A 24919-nucleotide genomic window follows, 5' to 3' on the forward strand; every position below is an offset into this window, starting at 1 on the left:
TTAATCAAATCTGCAATGTCATATTATATGATATTTATATGTCCAAAATCACAAATCATTTCAAAATCTAAACCATTTTACAAAATCTTAACTTTTCTGTCAAAGAAGTGTGAGACAAGTCAATAACAATTTGTCTGAAACAACATACAACAAATAGTCAGTAAAATTAAATGGTTGATTAAATGGTGAGGATACCGTGCAGGGAAGTCAGTCATGAAGAGTTCAGGGACCAGCTCCTGGAGGCTGACTGGCTGCTCAGGGTGCTGAGGGCAGATGATGTGCTCCTCCTCCACAGCAGCCAGCACACAGTCCTCCATGTTAAAGTAATGAACTGCACCATCTCCTCTGTGTGACACTTTCTCTGACACCTTCGGGGCTCCGAGGTCAACCTGCTTCTGTTGGTCCAGTGAGGCACAGAGGGGACAGGGGGCGTACTGCTCTATGAGGAGACTCCCATCACTTTCACTGGCTGTCAGAGCTACAGAGAGGACACATAGATAGAAGACATGGACATGATCTGTTGTTTACTCGACAGACTGGGACTCCATCCTGTAGTGTGAGAGACTTTTTCAGGTTATAATCACAAATAAATATTTTTTTGTCCCTTTTGTGTGAATTGAATGGGTCATTTTCACGTTAGGAATGCATTTTAACTACCTATGAATAGATATATATTCCTACATTGAATTACATTACATTAAAAATGCTAACACTGGAAATGTGAAGAGATTCAAAATATTTGGAGCTCAGTGTTAAAGTATATTTCTCAGATCACAACTTCCCCTGTATCTTTTTGCCCTAAGTTATGTATTTTAGGTATTTATCCAGATCTATGTACTTTATCTTGTAATGAAAGAAAAATGGTTGACCTTTGTTTACTAAAGGCCAAACGCTGTATTGCATTATGTTGGAAGAATGTTGGTTGCCCCTCTTTTAAACACTGGTTAAATAACTTAACATCGAGTTTGGCTCTCTTTCATAACATTTGGAAGATATTTGTGGAACTGTTGAGGAACGGAGATATAGAGGAGGCGGTGGGACAATAGGATAATGAAAAATATCAAATTTCTTGTTGGGAATGTAACCTACAGTAAGAATACTCACCAGTTTAATTTTTTCATTTTTTTCATTTTATTTATTTGTTTTTGTTATTTATTTTTTGTTATCTACATTTATTTAATTATCCATTTGTTTTGGTCCTTTTCAGTATTATTGATGTCTGTCTTCTCAACAAGTTTTTAACCTTGTGGCGCTTATTAAACTACAGAAGGTCCTGTAACATTGTCTATAGGAAAATGACTCATGACCATCTACTCCTCACTCCTCCAGTTGCTAGGTGTCACAAGTCATCAACAACTGCTTCAATTGTTCCATAGCAAAGGCTTTTTCTGCAACCAGCGAAGATTAAAAAAAAGCCTTACCTCATCTGTTAAAGGACATATTTGTGCCTTGCGGAACCTCTTGCTTTTTATTTTGGCCGTGCAAGTTTAACCGCAGGATCAAATTTGTGTTTTTTCATGTTACTCACAAAAGACATGCCAGCCATTAACATTAACCATCCTTCATCATTACCACTACTTCATCATTACACCACAGCTAAATTTCATCACCATCTCCAGGAACTGCATCCAGAAGCTGTTACAGTGCCAATACACCATTATGAACCTAAAATAAACGAATTTTGCTGTGACTTAATTGCAAACAAATGGATCAAAAAGATGCTGAAATAACAACGACATGATGTATATATGTAAAAAGTCTGAATTAATGCTTGTTTTCTGAAGTTCGGATCAATTGGGGCTGTGCTATGCAGGAGATCATCAATGCCCGGCAGAAATCTGCACTCGACTGACAGACCTTTTCTAGCTCTGTCCTTAGTTTACAAGACAGGCTCTAGTCATAGTTTGGGGATATGGTGAGGGCAGAGTTTGCAAGCAGGAAAACAATTAAATAGAATCGCCTGTGTTGGATTTATGACACAAGAAAAAAACAGAGCATCGTTGTGAAATAGAATGAGTGCATAGGGATGAATTATATCCTCTGCAGTCGTATAGGTCGAGTGTGTATACAATAAAAGTTGTGTATGACCCAGGATAATAGCTGGAATGTTTTTGTCCATAGCTCTTTTTATCTTTGTCAATTCTGTATTTTATTGCACTTTTTGCACTTTTATGTGAAGCACTTTGGTGCGGCTAAGCCGTCTGTAAATGCGCTATATAAATAAAGTTTGACTTTGACATTCTGATAGCCATCTAACCACACTTGAACCATGAGATCCACACAAGTGTTGCTCAGGTTCGTACTTAAATATTTTCCATTCATTCTCATCTGCTTATCCAGGGCCAGGTCGCGGGGGCAACAGGATAAGCAGGGCATTCCAGGCTCTCCTCTCCCCTGCCACACAAACCATCCACCGTGTTCTGGGTCTTCCCCGAGGCCTCCTACCAGTTGGACGTGCCCGGAACACATCTAACGGGAGGCGGCCAGGAGGATCCTTACCAGATGCCCAAACCACCTCAGCTGACTCCTTTTGACGCGAAGGAGCAGCGGCTCTACTCCGAGCTCCCTCCAGATGTCTGAGCTCCTCACCCTATCTCTAAGGCTGAGCCCAGCCACCCTACGGAGGAAGCTCATTTCAGCCGCTTGTATCCACGATCTTGTTCTTTCGGTCACCAACCAAAGCTCATGACCACGGTACAACGCCCGCATCACTGCTGATGCTGCACCAAACCGCCTGTCCATCTCAGGCCCTGTTCTACCCTCACTCATGAACAAGACCCCAAGATACTTGAACTCCTTCGCTTGAGGCAAGTACCTCTCTCCAGTCCACCGTTTCCCGGATATATTTTGATATCCTTATTGATAGTGCCCCGTGCAAGGTATCATTTATTTATAAAAAGAGGCATCCTAAAATCCCTTCACAATGTAGCATGTATATTGCCTCTCTGTCAACAGTAAGTGCAGTTTCTTTGTGACAATGTTGGCATAAGTCATCCATCATTATGCACTGCCTCTGTTGGTCAGGAAGAGTTAAATAGAATGGCAGTTATGCATGTAACTACAGTTCTATAAATTCTCTCTCTCAATCGGAAACAGAAGTGGCAAGAAGATTTTCCAACGGAATGATGACATGATAACACCGGTCCTTTGCAGTAGAGGAGGGGTCATCTCGGGTCACACAAGACTTTATTTGTATCCACACCTGACCTACGCGTCCACTGAGGATATTATTCATCATTATGCACAGCCTCTGGCTGTCATCCCGAAGAACTAGTTACACGCTTAATTCTAGTTTTATCTTGATCATCCTATTTTCAAAATGGTTCTGTGTCCATATAAACAGATTTCAGTGCACTGACCAGGGAACCACTGCTCAATCAGAGAGTTGACATTGTCTGTGATGAAGGCCATGGCAGAAAAATCTCTAATGTCTGATTGGCAGATGATCTTTATGCCTCCACTCTTCTTCCTCTTCCAGTTGATATCTGACGACTCCACACTGCAGAGACACAAACACATGTCACCACCTTATTTCTCATGTTTTATCTGTGTTCACTAGCTTCACAATGCACACTGAAGCTTATGTGGAACAGCAAAAGCTGCAGGAACCCTTGAGGCAGACAGATTTTTTAAAAACTGCAGATATTTTATCCTCTATGTTACAGTTTTTTGTACATTATAAATTACAGCGCTAAGACTGCTGTGATACATATGATGTAGAAGATGAGCACTACACAATCTCCTCTGTATAAACTAAAAAAAACTAAAACAGATTGAGAACTAAAACTGAAAATGTAAAACTATAAATTATTATCAATGAAATGAAAATACTGCAGCTAGGTAATTTATGGAAAGATTGAATATCAGCAAGGTTGGTGCATATTCCGGACAAAGACTGCTTGTTTTTAATGTTCAAGAAGTTCTCAAAAAATTGTCAGAAATCATCATTAAAGTCTTGGATTAACTTCTAAGCCTACCCACTTCCCGTGAACCAGTATGCCCCTAAACTTGACCGTATACTAGCTCCGCCCTGCTATATGCCTCCGCAGGTTTCTGACTTAAGTCTGTCTATTCATATTCAGAACTGGCTCATATCTGAGGCTCTGAGTCTAACTGAAACCCTTCATTTTCTCACACTCTTCATGTCCTCACTAAAGGATTTATGTTATTGAATTATTGCCACATTCTACCCCCCATTCTGACCTGAGGTACCCTCCATCAAAAGTGACCAGAAGCCCCTCCTTCCAGTATATGGTCTGGCTACGTCGTACTCTGAAGGTGCTGCAACGGTTCCTTGGCTGGGTTCCAGCAAAGCTGTATATCACAGAGGTCCTGCTGCGCTGGCTCCTGGTGTTTCTTTTGGGCTCAAATGACTACAAACAACACATTTCAGGCTATGAATGTAAAAGGCTGAAAGTGTGTACGTGACTAATGACAATTTGCTGGTTTCAGTACCTGCAGGTCCATCTCTTTGAGGCTGATGAGCATCCTAGCAATAAAGCGCTCCCAAAACCCAGCAGGAACAAAGCTCATCTGGACAAGGCGCTGTAGGGTGTTGTTGGTCTGCTGGCGGAAGCCGTGGATGTCCATGGCTGGCTTGGGAGGAAGGAGGTGGGGCAGCAGGTAGCTACATAAAGAGGGAAAATAAAGAACATTTTTGAAAACTAGAAAATGTTTGAAGAAACTTTCGGTATGCTTGATACGCGGCCTTAGTGCCAGGACTTAACATTTGCTACTACTTTGCATTTTTTGAGTTGCTAACTTTTCAGACATAGCCAAATGTCTGTATTTAGCTAAAACCATTTGATTTAAGCATTTCAAATTATATTTTAGCACTGTATGTCTACTTGGGTTGCTATTGGTGAGTTAATGTTAATTTTGTTTCATTCCTTCCTGACCGGAGGTGGTTACCGGCCGGTGCCAAGCCAATGCCGAATTGGGAACTGTTCCTTGGTTTTCCACTGCCAAAGAGCTGACTCCCGGCAGGGAAAACGAGTTCCATAGTGGCACCAACTCTTTGCTTGTCTTTAAACGTGAACCGATACGCCAGGGGCTATTAGACCAGCAATCCCAACTCGGTGGAGGTGAAACAGACCAACTAAAATGTGTATCATTAATTTATTTGATTTTTTTAACTGCAATGTGATTGATAGGGCTAGCACTAGCATGCTAACATTAGCGGCCAATCGATAGCGTGCTAATGTTAGCCAGCGATTGATAGCATGCTAGAGTTAGTGGGCTACCAAGACCAAGACCAACTTGCTGCCGTTGAGAGAGACCAACATATTTAGGGTGTATTTTTACTCACTTCTTGTCTTTCCCACAACGTTAATACTCTCTCCTACAGCATCCATTATAATTACATGCACATGGTAAATTATGCAAATTAGGGAAAGACTTCTAGCGACTTTTAGGACAGATAGCTACTTTCCTTACTGAGGAGTTTGCAACTCCAGAAAGTTTGGTGTAATAAATGGAATTGGTGCCAAAGCCAGTGTGGTGTGGGAACATTTCGGATTAGACTCTTCAGCTCAGCAGCATGCACAACAACTGTGGCCGTAGTCGCTAACTCAGCACATACACACTGTACTGCTACAGAGCTAACTGTGCAGCTTATTAGCACTTTGCTACTGCGCAGCACTTCCTCCTAAAGGAGCCACGTGATAGTTATCGTGATAGTTTAAAATATATCGTCTATATGTGTTATCATGACAGGCCTAACGCCGCCCCTCGTAACACTTTGTCTGAGGGGTGAGGAGTCCCTTAAGAGACTGGCTGTAGGCTACCATGTGGTATTCAAAGCTGAGATGCAGAGGTAGTCGACACGTCATTCACATGACGTACAAAATCTTGAGTGCGAGGAATATATACACTTTGTGCACTGCTACTGGCAGTCCAGGAATTCACAAAACCATAGTTACCTTCGTTACCTCTATTTTGTGTTAGCATGTTAAAACACTTGGAAACATAATGTTGCATAGCTTTCTGATTCATTCATATTCTACAGTAACACAATTTACACATTATCACAATGCTTTAGCTTAAATTACAGACATTTTGTAAGTCTAAAACAAACATTTGGATATAAGATTTAGCGGGAAAATGTTTGCTGCATATGTTACTCAGGAATACTGAGTGTCAGCACCCACAGTTTTCCCCATTGTCACTACTGATGTCTCACGTCTGTAAACATCTATCTCCAGTATTGTCCTTCTAAAAAGCTTGGGTTGTTTTGGTTCTTTACCCTGTTGGTAGTGCATTTCACCACACACCTAGCCTGGCTAACACCAGACCAAATCTCATTGAAGATTAGGTCTGGACACCTTCAATGCTTTTCTCCGTAGAGGAGGTGTGGTTTACGATCCTCCAGAGCCGTTTATTGGGCGCTTAGAATGTCTATCAAAGCGTCTGTAGGTAGCTCTTAGCCAATCAGATCAGTTATACCAGATGACGTAGTAGAGCAACAGAGATGGATGTTTGTTGTGTGTGTGTCTGTGAGAGAGTGTTGCTGCTGCTTTGCTTCTCCAGTTCTCGCTTTCTGCAAGATTATTTATTTTCACGCTTTATTCCCCCTCATGTCATTCAGCCACACACATCCACTGATTTCATGGGCAATAAACAAGCTGCTGCGGGTCTCTGGGGGCTCCGCTGTCCCCCGATTCGGAGCGAGATCACCGGCGGTGACCGGCGGTCTCACCGGCTCGGCGCAACGAGCCGCAGAAACCGCCTGTGCGGCGCTAATAGTCCCGCTACCGGTGATCTCGTTACGAGCCGGGGGACAGCGGAGCCGCTGAGAGACCTTTCGCCTTTCAACTTTCGCTCTAAACTATTTAAAACACCATCTACAGCTAAAGAGAGTTTCGCGTCTGCAGCAGCCATGTTGGATCCGGAAAGCTTCCAAGTGCCGAGTAGTACGCGTCATCGTCTCACCGTCCCTCCCCGCTCTGTGATTGGATCCCTAAAACAGGGCTACGATTCCTTCCTGGTTTCCAGACCGCCTGGAGGTTCGAAATCAAATTCGAGCGCGCAAGGCAGTCTGGGTATACCCAGGCTACCACACACCAGCTTTTTAAGACACATTTCTGTTGTTTTGTCTTGAAGGTGGTTGCCAAGGTGTTGCTAAGTTATTTCTAAGAGAGTCCTGCATGATAATCAGTGTATGGTACAAAAACAGGACAAAAATGGGTGTGGAGCAAAAATTACAAAATGTATAATTTCCTTTCATTCATATCAATGGCGTGTGAATCAGTAAAAGGCAACATTTTACCTGTTGTTGGCCACAGGAAGAGCAATCTCAAACTTGGCTAGAAATTGGAAATACTGTTCTTCTGTCTGCTCGGTGAACCCTGTTCCCACCAACAGCATCTGCACAACAGACATTATCATAGATATCAGCATAGGAAGTAAGTATTATCTTTAACACATAAAACAACACAGAATTCCAAATCCTTTTTCTGTTTTACAAGTATTTCCTTTCTCTCACCCTGAGGTCTTCCGTTCGGATCACTCCATTTCTGGCTACAAGGCGAGAGGACTTGAGGTGCATTATCCTCTCCAGGCATTCTGACAGCCACACAGGACACAGGAAGTAGAGGGTACACAGGCCATGGCTGGTGTCAGGGAAGTGCAGCATGGTCCCTGTCTCTATCAAGAAGCTGATGGCTGGATGTAGTGTAAAAAAGATGAAAGCCATGAGCACTGTATTCCTTTATAAATTGTGTGGTCAAGTCCCTACTCTTAATCGACAAATCGCCTCAGTCAGCCTCCTGTTTGTATCCAAATGTGCACACATGGCACTTAAACCCCATACATCAGTACAGTGTCACGGCTTTTACCACACTGCAAAAAAGGTGTGTCTAAAAACCAGATAAAAACATTAAATCTGAGGGAAATGATCTTGCTGCATGGACAGATAATTTCACTTGACAAGATTCCTTAAATTAGGATGATTAAATCTAGAAATAAGCATGTTGAACGCTTAAAATAAGAAATTAACTCTTAAAACAAAATTAAATAAAGCTGCAAGCAGCGATGAACTGGCCCGAGCAGAGTGACCTGACAATTATTTGTTTCTTACCAAGATAAAAAAAATGTTTTGATTTAGAAGTGTTAAATAATTGATCTTTTTTAAGAGTTATTTTCTTATTTTAAGTGTTCAACATGGTTATTTCAAGATTGAATAATCTTAATTTAAGAAATCTTGTCAAGTGAAATAATCTGCCCATGCAGCAAGATCATTTCCCTCCGATTTAGTGTTTCTATCTTGTTTTTAGACACACCTTTTTTAAAAAGTAAATTAAAACATTAAAAGTTGCATGGTATTGGCTTGCTGATATCAGCCACAGGTACATTCAGCAGTCACGTAGTTTCTTTTAGACTTTGTAAGCATGCTTCAGAGGTTGATTCTTTTGGAGTGCTTTGTGAGGTCACCAAAGCGAGGGTTTTACCAGTAGACCCATAGGAGTTTCTCTCAAGCCCAATAACTGACAGACCAAGGGCTGTGTCCATGTATTTTTGTGGTGGCTCACCAAAGTAAATCAGAAGCTTTCCCAAATAAATACTGGAAATACATTTTTGTTCCATATATAACCATGTGAAAAAAAATATTTTTACAGTACCAGTTTGTAGGTCCTCATAGTCTCTGATGTCACTTCCTGGGTTCTGTCCAATGATGCAGTCCAGCTGGGCTTCAGTTAGGTATTGGACCTCTCCCTCAGCATCTCGCCTCTGCTTCTCTGCTAACACTGCTTCCTGAAGTGTCAGGTAGCTCCTGGGGATCTACAACATGATTAAGATTAATGATGACCTGTCAGTCCTGGGATTCAAACTGGCAAGTTACAAGCCCGATTCTCTAACCTCTAGGCCACGGACTGTCTGATTTAAAAGCAGTTACTGTGGTAAAATGTATGGTTTAGGTGCAGTGAATCCCTGGCTGCAATGATGTGAGAATAATTGGAAACCGGACACAGTGACCAATAAGAGCCGACTGGACTTTTTCAGGAGAGGGCCTTAAAGAGGCAGCTGCTACAATGGAGCATTTCATATAGAGAGTGAGTACAGTGTATGCAGGCAGACAGAACGCAAAAAGTAATGTGTCTTTAAAACATTAAAAAATGTAAACATGTTCTAGTACAGTGGTTCTCAACCTTTTTTCAGTGATGTACCCCCTGTGAAATATTATTTACCCCCTAACCAGGAAAAAGCATTTTTGGTTGAAGAACTTTGGAACTGATAAACACATACAAAATTCAAACATTTGAAAAAAAAACTATTTCAAACATTTTAAATGTTAATAATCCATGACTAAATTTATTGCAAATATTTCTCCTCACTAAAATGTAGTGATTCAAACTAATGTAGTAAAAACAGTGAGCATATAACCATTTAAAACTATAACTGCTACGCTTCAACCACGACTCCATCTTTGAGTTTTACAGTGATTGACAGGTGATGCCAGGTGGCATAAGACAGGTTGGGTCCAACCATCCTGGTATGGGGGACACTCTGGGTTTTTAGGATGATTAAATTGAATAGCCTACTGAAAATAAAATTAATTTTCTGAACTTATACTTATATTTCCCTAAAATATTCATTAAATAATTATTTTTAAAGGATTTTTGCATGGATGCTACTTTTTAAATGTATATTTTAAAATCTCCCGTACCCCCTGGAGTGCCTTCACGTACCCCCGTTTGAGAACCACTGTTCTGGTAGAAACCCAAAATTCATGTATGAACTGGAAAATCTGAAAACCCCGATATGTTATTGCCTGTTCCTTAAATCTTAAGTGGTACAGGTACGTTGTATGCAGAGATGCAAAAGTTTCTCACTGTTGGACCAACCTGTGAAGCTTTTCCACACAAACACAGTGCCAAGCATAACCAGTCACAGCACCTCACTCACCAGTCTGCCCAGAAGTCTGCTGCCACAGGCTGAGCTGCTGCTGTCTCTCATGGAGAGAGCCACCTGGTATATCAGCTTCTTCAGCCCCTCCAAGCCCTCCAGCGTCTTGCAGGACACTTCACTGAGTACACAAACACACACACACACAGAGTAAGGCTGATACTCGTGACAACTGTCAGGAAACTGGGGCCAACAGTGCAGCTACATCTTATCACTACACTGCAAAAAAGCCAACTTGTATTTTTTGGCCTAAAACAGTGATTTAAATTGGTAAAACTTTGAAATATAAATTATTGATATTTAGGGCAATAATGTAAGTTAGCACAACAAAGCAAGACAGTCTTATGCTCAAAAACAAGTTGGGGAGTTGTTGTTACTTATATCTTTAAGTTGGGGTTCAAAACAAGGAGCAATAGTTCTGCTAACTCTTATTTCTTTGTTGTGAAATGTGGTAAAGCCAACTTTCCGAGTTACCACTGCACTTGAAGTCTCATTGTAGCTGTGCTGCCTCCAGCTGGAGTCAACACATGTAAACAACCCTTATCATGTTTCAAATTACAGTTGAGTTGACAAAAATCTGAATTCAGAGTTGAGCAAACTCAAAAGCAAAACTTAAAATATTTAGTTTAATTGTCCAACTTAAAATTTTATCGAAGTTTGTTGCCTTGAAATTTTGAGTTCACACCACTTTTCTTTTTTTGCAGTGTAGGAATAAACAAGAAAAGAAATGTAAAATGTGTGCTTACTGTAGGTGTTTCCAGGTGATGTCAGGGTAACCAGTGGCTCGAGCTCCTGACGGGGATCGGCAAAGAGCCAGAACATAAGCTCTTAGTGTGGCCAGTCTCTCAGTACGAAACTTGGTGTCAATCAAATCCAAATGTGTTCCCACAACCACCACAGCAGAGTTGGGAGCTCGAGCCTACAGGCAACAACACACAGGAGCTATCATGTTATTCAATGTGTATTAAAGACAACAAGAAATAGGTGTTAAAGTCCATTTTCAACCTTAGAAACATTGGTTTGACATAGAAAATCTTATGTTCAACCCCTAGATTTTCAAAGGGCTACGCCCCCTTTCCATGTTCTTCCTCAGCAGATGGTTCGCTGCAGTTCCTATTGTGTTTAAATTGGCCTCAAACCCTTGCACACATTTCTACGTGATACAAGTGTCAATGTTGAGTGAAATCTTTTGCTACTACTCTCGAACTTAGCTTTTACTACTGAAGTTTGCGTGAAGTAATTTTATATGTGTCACACTCTGACTCATAGTGAGCGTAGGTTGCCATTTGGCAGACTGGGAAAAAAAAAACATTTGCAAGGGAAAACTCAAAAAGTGACCTTACAGAAAACAAAAGATGACAAGCCTCAGTCAAAGATGAAAGTGCAATCCCATTTATTATGGCTGACCTTTAGCTGAAATAAATATTTACAGCAAAAAACAAAACTGAAAATTACAGAAAAATAACAAAACTGAAATTAAAGAGAGAAATAATTATTTTCTATATGGGAGGGTCAGCACAGCTCAGCACTCCCCCAGAGACTCAGCGAGCCAAATACTACACTTATATAGCCTAAGCTCCTCCCTCTGGAACGTACCAGTACAGACAATTAAGTATTAATTAACAATTAATACTTTTCAAAACGCATGGGGCATCATCACCAACTATAACAGGCTTTTTTTCAGTCATGGCATGAATTATTCTTCAGTAATGATTACACCCCTTAAACTAAGATGATTCCAAACAACATTTGGTACAGCCTAACTGCACCCCACTGTACATGCAAGTGCCACACAGGCATACAAAAGGGCAGCTTATCACTGTCCTCGGGTCCTTTCATCCACCAGGAAGGGTGGTAAGAACAGAGGCTGTATTTCACTGATCCTGGATGAATTTGGCCGCTACTTAGTTTCATAAAAGCAGCGGAGCAGAACTCACCCTGGAGATGTGTTCTGTGATTTATTTAAATCTTATTTTACAGTACAGTACAATAACAGTTATTTATAAATAACAATAACGGATAATAGCAGGCTGCCAGTCCCTGTTAACACGTATGATGTTTATCTTTAGCTAAATATTCTGGTATTGTCTATGCATATGTTTTGCTTGACTTTGAACACAAGTTTTGTAAGTTATGTGATAACAAATATTCAGTGTAAACTGAAAATATTTATATATTTAAATTCATATTGCGCCACCGGTGTCGCTGTGTCTTCGCTCGCTGCTTTTAAATCTCTCGGTAGACCAGTGTGCGCAAGGCATTATGGGTAGTCGGGATGCACGGAGGATAAACACATGCATCCTTCGAATTTGGGCAGAACAAGGACTCTGTCCTCTGGAGGATCTTGACTTTGGGATACAGCCAGAATAGGGCACAACTATATAATGCATATTCATTCATTCATAATCCTTAACCGCTTATACAAACTCGGGTCAAGGGGGACTGGAGCCGATCCCAGCTGACATGGGGTGAGAGGTGGGTCCACCCTGGACAGGTCTCAGACTATCGCAGGGCTGACACATAGAGACAGACAATCACGCTCTCATTCACTCCTATGGGCAATTTAGAACCTTAGCTGCATGTTTTTAGACTGTGGGAGGAAGCCAGAGGACCCAGAGGGAACCCACGCTGACACATTGAGAACATGCAAACTCCATACAGAAGAGCTGCACGAGTGGAGCTGGTGGACCCTCTTGCTGTGAGGCACTACACCACCACACAGCCAGTATACTGCATATTAATTGTTTAAAATAAATGTTATTCTTTTTAATCAGTTGTTGTTTTTGACACTTTTACTGTCAATATTGAAAGTACAGAAAACTGTAATGTTAGGCTTTCAGCTTGGCAGTAGTATAAGGGAAGGATTCTCCACAAGATGTGTTATGTGGGTTTACATCAGCAAATAACAGCTCCAACAGGGAAGTAGCGTAGGGTAGCCATTAAAGTGGAGGCAAATCTGCAACTAGCAGCTCAGTGTGCTGATTGTCAATCAGTCAGTGACATTAGATCTAGGTTGGGTATTTTTTTGGCCCAAAAAAAAACAACGATTGAAGTAATCAGACATGCCTAAGACCTGCGGTTTATTATAGTTATTCCTCTTTTGAGAAGTGATCGAGCCCTATGGAGTTCCCAGTGTTAACGGCCAGTGGTCACGTGACTGAAAACCATGAATATGTCTCCTAAATTTCCAAACACATTTGCAACAGGACATTATGCAATTTCAATTCCTCAGGAGTGTCAAAGACATGGAGCAAGCTCAAATTTTTCCCATGTCATCATGCCTTCATTAAAAGACATCCATCAGACTGTGGTTGCTTTATGTGGTCTAACAAATGAATTTCCTCTGAATTAGATCACACCTCCCACAAAATACCATCCATTTGTCACACCCCTCAGTTTCTGACCCACTCACACTTCAGTTAAGTGTGTGTGTGTGTGTGTGTGTGTGTGTGTTATAGTTAACGAAAATTAACGAAATAACGAAAACTAGAATTGAAAAAACATTTTTCGTTAACTGAAATAAATAAAAAAAACGAGTTTTTAAAAAAAAAGATAACTAACTGAAACTGTGTTGTGAGGTTAAAAAACTAACTAAAACTAAAACTAAATTTATAGTGAAAATGTCCTTCGCTTTCACCTTTGTCAACTTTTTTCATACGTAAATTTGGTTGATATGAAACCTATTTCATCTATCTGGTTCTATGACTTAATAAACTTATTGGGGCTGAGATGGATCAGACAAAGGAAATAAAGGAAACATTTATTGTGACCTTATTGAATCTGACAGCCAACAAATACCCCATTACAAAAAAACTAAAACTAATAAAAACTAGACTAAAACTAAGCATTTTCCAAAAAAATAAAAAATAATTAAAACTAGCAAACTCACTCTAAAAACTAATTAAACCTAACTGAATTTGAAAACAAAAAGTCACAACGAAATTAAAACTAAAACTAACAAAAAATCCAAAACTATTATAACCTTGGTGCGTGTGTGTGAGAGAGCTAAGTTTCACCTCTATGTTGAGCAGCCATGTCTGCAGGTTGGCCACAGCCTCCTCTCCCAGAGCCAGGTTCCAGATCACCACGTACAGGGCCTTATCAGTGAAGAAACACTGGTTGACTGTGGACATGCTTGCTTGACCACCAATGTCCCACACGTTGAAAGCCACTGAATCCTTCTGTGTGGAACAAGAAGATCTCTAAGTCAACTGCAAAGAAGTGGTGAGTCAGAAATTATAATCATCATAGTCATGATTACATATCCACTCCATACATTTTGTATGAAGTTGAAAGCTTCCTGTGGACAGAAGTCACTTTGAACAGTTTCTATTGGACTGATCTTTGAGGAAAACTAATGTCCTGCGCATGTTGAAGCAAGAAACTGAACCCCAAATTGCTGCTGATGGTAGCACACTGTATTGAAGCTCCTTGCCATCAGTGTGTGTGTGTGTGTGTGTGCATGAATGGATGAATAGCAGCACACACTTGGCATACCTTTTAATCCTTAGAAGTCTAAGCATTCACATTACTTAACCCTTTGGAGTTTGGGGCTATTTTGTCGGTTTTTGACTCCTTTTCATTCTGTCTGTATAAACCACTTAAAAATCTTTACCATTAAGTGTTGGTATCATTGTTTTCAGCACAACCTCACCTATATCAACATTTTGAACACAAAAACCCCCAGAAAAAAATTACAAACAACACATACAAACACAGTCAAAACACACAAAACATAATAAAACTACAAAAAAACACACAAAAATGACAAAAAACACACACAAAAACACAAAGAAATTACAAAAAACTACAAAAAAACAGTAAACACAAAAGATTGCATTAAAAATGCTACATGCACAAAGCTAAATTAGAAAAATGTCTGCAAAAAAAGTAAAATCATGTTAATACACTTTGAGGTGTTTTTTTAACCTTTGCTAAAAAAGGGTTGATGAATTAAATTGGACATCGAAACTTCTGGAAAAGCCAAAACTTTAGAAAAAAACTGACAGCAGGGCTCCATGCTGCTTCGTTTTTACATTGTGACGTCATGAAAAAGTCGTGCTCCGGCGCTTTCGTGGACTCCAGAGGGTTAAAGCACATTTGATAAAAGAGTTGTATAAATGTAGTCATCTACCATTTTACCATGTAAAAACTTGAAAAGCTGAGATTGGAGAGACGCCAAGAGAGGGACGAGGTGGACATGAGGACTGACTTCTCCGTGGTCTAACAATGTCGAGTCTTCTTACAGTAAACATACAGAATGTTTTTTCATTTTCATTAAAATTATTATCTGCAGTGAGAACGAACTGGCCCCTTTGTACTAAGTTTTTTGTAGGTTTGCTGCCCAGTAATAATACAACAGATTAGGCAAAGCCATACCCCCCTCTGTCTTATGCCTCTGAAGGAATACTTTACGAATTCTGAGATGTTTGTTACCCCACAAAAATGAATACAACAGTTTATCAACAAGTCTAATAAATGATTTTGGAAGGAAGACACATGTAAACAGTACTTCGCCTCCCATTTGGGCGAGTGTGGGTAAATACTGATGAATGGAATTGCAATGTGACAATGTTTTAAAGGAGATTAAAGAAGTAGCTGGCCATGATTGACATAATCAGTAATCAATAATCAGTTCAGAAAATATCAAACCCTTCTGAATTTAGTTCACTGGACTTGAGAAAGTAAGTTGAGATGTGACATGGCAGATGTGTCTGGTCTGTGTGTTACTCACGCTGTTTTTGCCTCCGTTGGGTTTGTCCAGGTCCCAGGTGGAGGTGGAGATGCTGCATTCTGCTGGGGTGAAGGGGGCCGCCCTGCCAGACTGTAGAGCCTCTAGAAGGACTGTCTTCCCCTGTCTTGGCGGACCAATCACAAGCATCTTCAGCAGTTTATAAGGCTCTGCCTTTCGAAGGTGTGCCCGGAGAAAAGCCAGGACTGATGCAGGACCTGAAAAACCAAGAAACTAAGCGGATGCTGCAACACACCAAAAATGCTTTATACCATTTATACAAGCACTGTACATAATTTACATTTTTTCCTACATGCATGTCATCAATTTTAAACTATTTTACAAATCTACAGCACTTTTCAGAGAGACGTATCTAATTTTCACTCGTTTACATTTATCTGAATTTTGTAATTACTTTTGTCATGCTCTGACTTTCAGTGTTGACTCTTAAGGTGAGAGTTACTGAAATAAAACTACTTTTAGGATGTGGCTAGAAATTGACCACAGGGACAGCTTTTTCTAGGTATCTTGGTTTATTTTTTTAGGTTCACAGTAAAACAATTGTAAGGTGCTCATATGAAAACTGCTCATTCCTTCTGGCTATTATTATATATTATATTCAGTCTATATGTCAATAACTTACCAAATGTGTGTAGAAATGTAAAAATGCAACTATATGCGGACGACACTGTATTATATTGGCATTCCAACTCAATTCAAGAAGCTGCTGCAATACTATAATATTACAGGATTTCATAAAGAAAAAATCCCCTAGATTAAACACCAGAGCACTGACTAGGGGAGACTGTGACATACAACGGGGCAGAACTAAATTTGGCCAAATGGTGGTGTCCATCAGAGGAACACAGTGGTGGAACACGCTGCCAGCTCATATTAGAAACTGTGACAGTTACACCACCTTTAAAAAGACCCTTAAACAGTGGTTGAAAACAACCCAGACTTGCTCTCCTGGGTAACCTCTTTGTCTTTTCTATTCTATGTATGAACTTTTAACCTCGAGGTGAATCGGAATATATTTTTTGTGTAAGATTTCTACATGTTTTATCTATTTGTCATGGTATGTCTTTTGTACCTGCCTTAGGACAACGGGTGAAATATAGCAACTGTGCTAACTCCGGCATATTTATATTGATGCTTTTGCTGATATGTTGATTAATGTGCATTTCTTAAACAAATAAATGAATAAAAATATTTGTCCTTTCAAGTGGGCTTTCAGTGGTATGAAAAATTCCACTGTCCTCAACGCAATGTACTGAGACATTATCTGAAGATAACGAGGGGCTACAGCAATCCTTTAAAGCATTCAGTCCTGAGGGAAAACAAAACTACAGCTTTTGAAAAGTCAGGTGAGGATGTCTTTAAAGACAGTTAGATAATACCTTCTTTTCTTACTTCCTGGGGGACATTAGTGATGTTGAGGTCCTCAGTGTCCAGCTGCCACAGGTTGGACAGTTGACCGAGCTCTGCTGGAAGCTCCCGGATTCCAGGATTACTGTGCAGGTGAGACAACATGTTTCAACAATTGTAATGAAAGACAGGGCATTCAAAGCTTAATACTCTCCAAATAATGGCATCACTTTGTAATAATTGAATATGCTTTTTATACCTATTTCTAACCTGGCATTGCCAGACTAATGTGTATTAGTCTGGCATTGCCAGACTAATGTGTATTAGTCTGGAACCACTCAGTTCATTTTTCATTTCTGAAAATCAGTCTGAATGGGAGAGTGACCAGACTCATCTGCCAGATACACAGGAGCTCGGCAGATTTGTCTGGTTTCTGGGCTGACTAATTTTGTTAAACTGAACTGGTTGTACCTCATGGACTGTCACTAAGCCCACACACTTTTCAAAAAATTGTTATGTTACAGAAGTCATTTTTGGCAGCCCTAACTTCCCAAACAACTGAATCATTGTCGCTGGTGTGGGAGAGCAGAACTCTTTGCTGCTTATATAAAACAGCTGCAAACAGCTGTAGCAGGAGGAGTGACCTCATACCAAGCAGTAATTCCCAGGAACTGAATCCAAAACCTTTGAAATGTGACTTCTTATTGAGACACAACATGTGTTTCAGTGTGAAACAACAACAGTTGTTATGCTGATTTAAATTAAATTTGACATCAGCTTTATCCATCCAAATGGAGTGCTGCATGTGGGAATAGAATGTGTAATTGACTTTGTAAATAGTGCAAGTGCTGTAAATTAGCAGTACATTGTGATATTGAGGATAACATAAAGTCAAATTGAATATCAGATCCTGTCAAAAATTGAGTTGGATAATAAGAGATTACAAGATCTTTGGAGGAATTTGAAAAATTGTTAGCCATCTGTAAAGCTATCTTCTTGGAATTGCGGAGCTGAAGAGAAAAGTTGTGTAAGCAGATGTTTTATCTTAAGCACTGACAGAGACATGAGTGTGACCTACAGAAAACTGAGACAATATCACTGCAGTGTCTTTGCAGACCTCATTAGTCAATAAAAGAGATGAAAAAACACCAATGTCATCAGTGTGATGGGGGACTGAGAGGAACAGTATGCAGACAGACAGTGGGACTCACTTGGAGAGGTAGAGCTCAGTGAGGCTGTGCAGACCACACACTGATTGGGGAACACACTCCAGCTGGTTGTCATTCAAGTAAAGCACTTCCAGTGAATCCCGCAGAACCATGGGAAACTCTATGGAACACACTGCCAAGACAGAGCCATGCAGAGGGTCACAGCACATATGCTCAAACACACACAGCAACTAGTTCATTAGCATTACTACTACTGGAGCTGGCTTATGGACTTGTGTTTGGTCCAAACATTTTGAAAGAAAATAACAAGTAAGCAGCAGCTTCCACAGAAGTGGGCTCTTGGCAGGAGGCAATTCCTCTGAAACAGTATGTGAAACATTATGCAACACTGACACAAACAAAGTACACTGTTACACAATAATTATGTATTGAATAACAGTGCAGAGGATTGAGCCTCGAATGTGAATTGGGCTTATAATGCATGGGTCATCCCTATGTTCCCCGGGTCCTATGCTCCCCTGTAGCAATACATAACGGGGAATATAGGACCCTTTTCCACAATCTATCAATCTTTACGGTAGACTCTCAGCATGGCCAGCAGGCCTACCGTCGCATGGTCCACCTTAAATTTGCACAGCAGCTACTTTCTGGTTACTTTGCAGTTCATTTTTTGTTTTTTTAAATAGGGTTAGGGTTAGGGTTAGGCCTATTTGCCATGGAATTTGGCAGTAATGGTGGAAAAATAGGGGAACATAGGACCCTTTTCCCCTCTTTCCCCAAGAAGGGTCCTATGTTCCCCAGTCTCATACAAAGACGGGAACATAGACACGCTCCTGCAAAGCACATGTACCTGGGTCCGGGTCCCTCCTGCTCCATGTAGTCAGAAAGGCCAGCCTCCTGGATTTGGGTACCTCCTCTGTTCTAAAGACACAATTTGAAATACAGTAAGAAGTCCACTAATGTCAAAAACAGTAGTATTATGAAGAATTAGCAACAAACAATATATTCAAGTAATATTTAGAAATGTCCCAATTTTCCTAACCAAAATCAAACAACTAAAGTAATAAGCAAGAGAGACATGAACAGCAGGACAACTTTGTGACCTCCAAAAATGAAAAATCCTTACTCAATATTTGTTTTCTGGAAGCTAAAAGATGTATAGCCTGCTCATGGAAAAGGGATAAACCTTGTACTACTTTGCAATGGTTACCAGGGATGTCTTTCTACTTGGCTTTAGAAAAGATAAGCTACACCGTGAAAAACAAGCTTGACAAGTTTTGGAAAATCTGGAAGGTTTTTTGCAATTTCCTCGAGAAAAATGATATTGAAGTAGATGGCTGGAGTGATGAGCTGAACTGAAGATTTATGTATCTTTTCATTTAATCTTGATTTAGTATACACATTTAGAGATTTACCGACATGTATATGTATCTGTGCGTGTATATATAGATATATGCATTTATTTACTTATTTTTAATTTATTTATCTTTCTACCACCATGATATTGTTTTGTGGTTATTAAAATGTCCACCCACCCCCTTTTTCCCCCTTTTTCCTTCCAGTTATTTATTTATTCATTTTATTTTCATCATCATTATTGCTATCATTATTGTTGTTGTTTTCTTGTATGTGCCTTCTTGTTCTATGTTGTTCACCGTTTGTAAATTAACAAAATGTGCAATAAACATATGTTTAAAAATAAAAAAGAGAGACATGAACTCCACTTGAAGCCTAGCACGATCCAGTAAATAACATTCGGTACCAATCTGAATACAGCTTGATCAGTAACATGTTTAAGAAAAAAGGCTGTAGACACACAAGCTGCACCAACCCCATCTAGTCTATATGCACAACATCCATTAAGCTGCTTTGTTATCCAACAAAAGTTAATGGTAGATATTAAATACATATTGAGTTCGACTTTTACTAAATACATTTTCCAGTTCAAATGTACTTAGACTTGACATAGTATTCACAATGAATCCTTCTGGGATTGCTCTCCTGTTTGTCAGTTTTGGAACAATATTGCATCCAAGTTATCTGCCTTGATTAATGGACCTGTACCTGTTACTATCAGTGTTTTGATTCTAAATGATTTGTCAGCTCTTCAGCTCTAAAAAATTCAAAAGCGTGCTATATTTGCCGGACTTACAGCTGCTAAGAGAATGATTACAACCCGTTAGAAACCACCTCATGACTTGTCTACTCGAACACGGACCCTTTCCTTTCTGGATGTCATATATATGGAGCTCTCTACAGCTCGTTGAAATGTAGCACCAGAAAAGACTTTGGACACTTGGCTCAACATTGCTGAGTCTTGAAAAAATATTCCGTAGATGTGTGCTATAGCCTTCTTACTTCTATTTGCACATATGTTTGGTCCCTTATGTCTTATGTCTGTTCCCTCATCAATGTTATTTGTTTGTTTGTTTATGTGTGTTTGTGTATGTGTGGCTTTTAACCACGCATGAGACTCTGCTCTTGTTTTTAGTGTTTTATGGTTTGCTTTTATTTATTGTTTTTTAAACTGTTTTATTTATTCTATTGTCTCTTGTTCTGTTTGTTTATGTACAGCACTTTGTTGCGGCTGTGGTTGTTTTAAAGTGCTTTACAAATAAAGTTGAGTTGAGTTGAGTGTGTTTCTATTAGGGTTGTCAAAAGTATCGATACTCAAAAAAGTATCGATACTAAAACGTTGCATCCGGATACGATACTCATTTTCAAAAGTATCGATACCTAGCCATAACCTAGCCAAGGAATGAACACTTAAATTAAGTTATTGTTATTTTTCTTATCAATTTTGCCTAATATTGTGCACAGCATACAACCGCAAAATATTGTTCTAATTGTTATTTTTTATTGTATTTATTTATTTTTTGCACTACTTCAGACCTGAAGCTTGTTATCATAGTTGCAGTTTCTTTTTGCACAACCATTTTTATTATAAATATTTAACCTGTGGTTCTGTTCATTTTTACATGTTGCATTTGTCTTGTTAATAATTTTGGGGTCTTTGTTTTTATCCTTGTGGTATCGAAAATGGTATCGAGTATTGAATATTTTCCTGAAGATCGGTATCGAGTTAAACATTTTAGTATCGTGACAACCCTAGTTTCTATATGTCTTATGAGTAAGCTGCAGACATAATTCTTACTGTTGTGTTTTTATTATGTACCCCTCCCCTTCTCATCTCTCCTCCCTGTGTTTCTTGATCCTGAGATAACTCCTTCTGTCTCAGCATATTGTTTGTAATTTGAAAGAGCACTCATGTGATGGTGCTCTGCCACCCTGTGTGATTATTCAGAATAAAAAGAAAAAAAAGAAAAAAATAGAATGAATGAATCCTATTCAATAAGAGGATTTTTATAATCAATTCAGATTTGATATGTTATCAAAGCCCACCCTTTAATCCCTAAATATGACATATTCCATGGACAATGGTGGTTCAGTAAAAGCTGCCAGTGTGTATCTACAGTGTAGACCTACTTGCCCAGCTGGTTCCTGGAAAGATCGAGGGTCCTGAGCTGAGAGCATTTCCACTTACTGGGGGCTGGGAGTGTGACAATCTGATTCCCGCACAATCTCAACGAGACCAGAGCCTGATGGGAGGATGAGGGGAAGGAGGGGTGAGATACTGTAAACCACACATTCACATTTTCCTTTCAAGGAATACACAGACAGTTGGCTGACACTGGCCAGCTCTCCGTACTGACAACTTAAGCTCCAAAGTTCTCATTGTGGTGATTCATCAGAAGCAGCTCCCATTTTAACCCATAACAACCCATGATGACACACGTGTAACAAACACTTTAAATGTTCTAGAATCTCCTATTTACAGCTTTATGCTTCACCTTAACTCATTAAATCCCTTAGCGAGACTATGTGACTGTGACAAGAATAGCTACTCAATAAAATTGAGGCAACAGATTGCACGCAATATTGTTAATTAAATCTAACTATGTTACAAGTTGAGTTAATAACTCAACTTAACTAACTTAACAGGAAGTGTCTGTCAATTTAAAAACTGACTAATTCTATTGTGTTGGATTCATTCAAAATTCTCTTGATTTAGAATTACATACACGTAAAGATTATATTTAATGTGATCAAAATAAGTAGATTCTATCTCAAACATTTTTATATTAAAGTTACTTAAACAACTGCCTCAAAATCAAGGACGCATTTATATTTAATACATTTTATAAAATATATTAAGTAAAATGAAATGACTACAGAATAATTTATTACAGTGTGACTTCTCCAAAATGTGGGTGTGACTGGAAACAGAAATGTGAAAAATATTGCATTCAACCCGGTTTGACAATATTTCCTGAACAAATGAATATAAAAGAAGTAACAAAAAGCCCGATGTGATGTATATGTCACATCAGGCTTTTAACCTAAAAATCGAAAACCTGACTTGACGTATTTGTCACGATTACAAAAATGGTATTAGGCCACTCAAATATTTTCACTGTTTAAATTGTTTTAAATTAATATATGCTCTGTTGTTCAATTTAAAGTACATTTGACCAAATATAAACAAAAAATAATCCTATCCTGTCACAATTCTGATATATGTTGTGGAAAGAGGCAAAGTTCTGTATCTGTGAGCAGGAAAGGTGTCTAGTTTATTTATTTTAAAATAAGAAATATCAAAAACATAAATTCCATAAATGCCCAATGTAACATATATGTCACATCACAGATCTTTGACATTTAGGGGTTGAATTTTTTTTTTAAACATTATAAATGTGTTCTATGTGGTCCACTTGGTCTGTGGTAGACCAGAGATAATTTTCCTTCAAGGATAAATAGGTCTGGGTTCTTATGGGTTAACCCTTAATAGTGCACTCATTGCAAATTCCAAATTTCAACCCTAGAGAATATAGGAGGATATTACATACTGCCAGAATGTGTAAAAAAAAAAAAAAAAACATACGGAGGGAGGAGGGTAATATTTTGACAAAAAAGTTTACGAGATTAAAGTTGCAAATCTACAAGAAATTTTTTTGCAGATTTATGAGATTTAAAGTGGTGAATCTGCGAAAAAAAAGTTGCTTTTTTTCACTTTTTTCTCATAAATCTGTGGCTTTTTTCACACATATTTGCTACTTTAAATCTCTTAAATCTGCAACTTTATTGCACATATTTGCCACTTTAAATCTCTTAAATCTGCTGAAGTTACCAAATATAGGTCTTCACCCGGTAATGGGTTAAGGGCCTCTAGATATCTTTTTACGCCATGGATCTAAGGGTTGTATGTGAAACAAGTTACATGTGTCATCTCTTTGTACTGCCAATGGGTGACCAGATTGTAATGTAACTTAAAAAACGAAACCTTCCCTGACTCTCTCTGTTGTCTATTAGGGCTGGGTTGGTGGAAGATGTGCCAGTGGCTGACAGTCATCGACCACTGAGCCAAACACTGTTATTAACGCATAACCCTGTCCACACCAGCACCAGGGCGTGGCTTTTTGGTGGCTTTCATTGTGTGTTAAAAGAGCAAGAATTCTGATACATCAGCAGTGAGGATTGATTTGGTTGGTGCAACTGAAGATGGACACTAGAGATCAAGGTTATAATAGTTTTGGAATTTTCATTAGTTTTAATTTCGTTGTGATGTTTTGTTTTCAAATTCAGTTAGTTTTAATTTGTTTTTAGAGTAAGTTTGCTAGTTTTAATTTGTTTTATATTTTGTAAAATGCTTAGTTTTAGTGTTAGTTTTAGTTTTTTTGCTATGGGATATTTGTAAGATATTTGTATAATATAATATATTTGTAATAATAATAATATTTGTATATTTGAAAGAAAGAAAGAAAGAAAGAAAGAAAGAAAGAAAGAAAGAAAGAAAGAAACAAAGATTTTGTGATGAGAGTGTTGCATAAATCTTGATCACACAGCAGTACACTTCAAACTAATGTTTGGTAGAGAGAGAGAGAGAGAGAGAGAGAGAGAGAGAGAGAGAGAGAGAGAGAGAGAGAGAGAGAGAGAGAGAGAGAGAGAGAGAGAGACAGTGAATGGAGAGACAGAGCAGAGTAACAAATATGTGAATCAGATGAAAAAACTTTATTATTAAAGCACACCTCCCCCACATTTTTGGAGTTCATGTGAACAGCTTTTAGTGTTGCTGAACGTGTGTGTCGGTCAAACAGACACAGAAACAGCATCAGTATCAGGTGACGAGGGAGAGAGACAAAGCAGCAGTATTTGATGACCTGGGAAAGATAACACACTGCACACCCTGTTTCTGGCCGGGGGTTACACAGCCAACACAGGAAAACAAGAAGAAAAGAGGGCAGAGTCTCTGCAGATACACATATCACACATATCAACAAACACCTCTGGTGGATCAGAAGTGAGTGTATATAGTCTGTGTAGGTGTGTGTGTGTGTGTGTGTGTGTGTGTGTGTGTGTGTGTGTTCTTGTACTTCCCACATAGTGAGGACCGGAACACATTTTTAACCAACAGAGGTTTTTTTTTTGCAAAGTGAGGACATTTCGGCTGAAATCAGCGTTTCTAGGATGAGACTCATGGTTTATTCCTTTAACCTGTTATTTGGCATGTCTCTGCAAAGTCCCTATTTGGGTTGCAGTTCTACTGAAGAGTTCCACACAGAGTGGAAGTCAATGAGCCAAACATGGGGCCAACTCCACAGCAGCAGTGCCATCTGGAGGCTTCTTAATAAATCACACACAGGAGCATTGCATTTTTGTTGAACATTCGGATGTACAGTGAGAGATTCAG

At 39.2% G+C, this 24919-nt stretch overlaps 1 protein-coding gene across 1 annotated transcript in view; it reads right to left on the reverse strand.

Moving 5' to 3' along the window:
* Window positions 1-24919, reverse strand: part of lrrk1 (leucine-rich repeat kinase 1) — a 92844-nt gene that overhangs the window by 24778 nt on the left and 43147 nt on the right. The window contains exons 11-25 of the mRNA XM_059349715.1: window positions 21658-21770; window positions 19022-19092; window positions 18214-18343; window positions 17035-17147; window positions 15638-15852; window positions 13920-14084; window positions 10650-10822; window positions 9904-10024; window positions 8619-8778; window positions 7484-7662; window positions 7268-7365; window positions 4456-4627; window positions 4204-4373; window positions 3360-3499; window positions 196-478 (exon numbers count right to left, since the gene is read on the reverse strand). Coding sequence (XP_059205698.1) covers window positions 196-478; window positions 3360-3499; window positions 4204-4373; window positions 4456-4627; window positions 7268-7365; window positions 7484-7662; window positions 8619-8778; window positions 9904-10024; window positions 10650-10822; window positions 13920-14084; window positions 15638-15852; window positions 17035-17147; window positions 18214-18343; window positions 19022-19092; window positions 21658-21770 — 2303 coding nt within the window. The remainder of the gene's footprint in view (window positions 1-195; window positions 479-3359; window positions 3500-4203; window positions 4374-4455; window positions 4628-7267; window positions 7366-7483; window positions 7663-8618; window positions 8779-9903; window positions 10025-10649; window positions 10823-13919; window positions 14085-15637; window positions 15853-17034; window positions 17148-18213; window positions 18344-19021; window positions 19093-21657; window positions 21771-24919) is intronic.

Source organism: Centropristis striata, chromosome 2 (assembly GCF_030273125.1).
Source record: "Centropristis striata isolate RG_2023a ecotype Rhode Island chromosome 2, C.striata_1.0, whole genome shotgun sequence".
NCBI classification, from domain to species: domain Eukaryota; kingdom Metazoa; phylum Chordata; class Actinopteri; order Perciformes; family Serranidae; genus Centropristis; species Centropristis striata.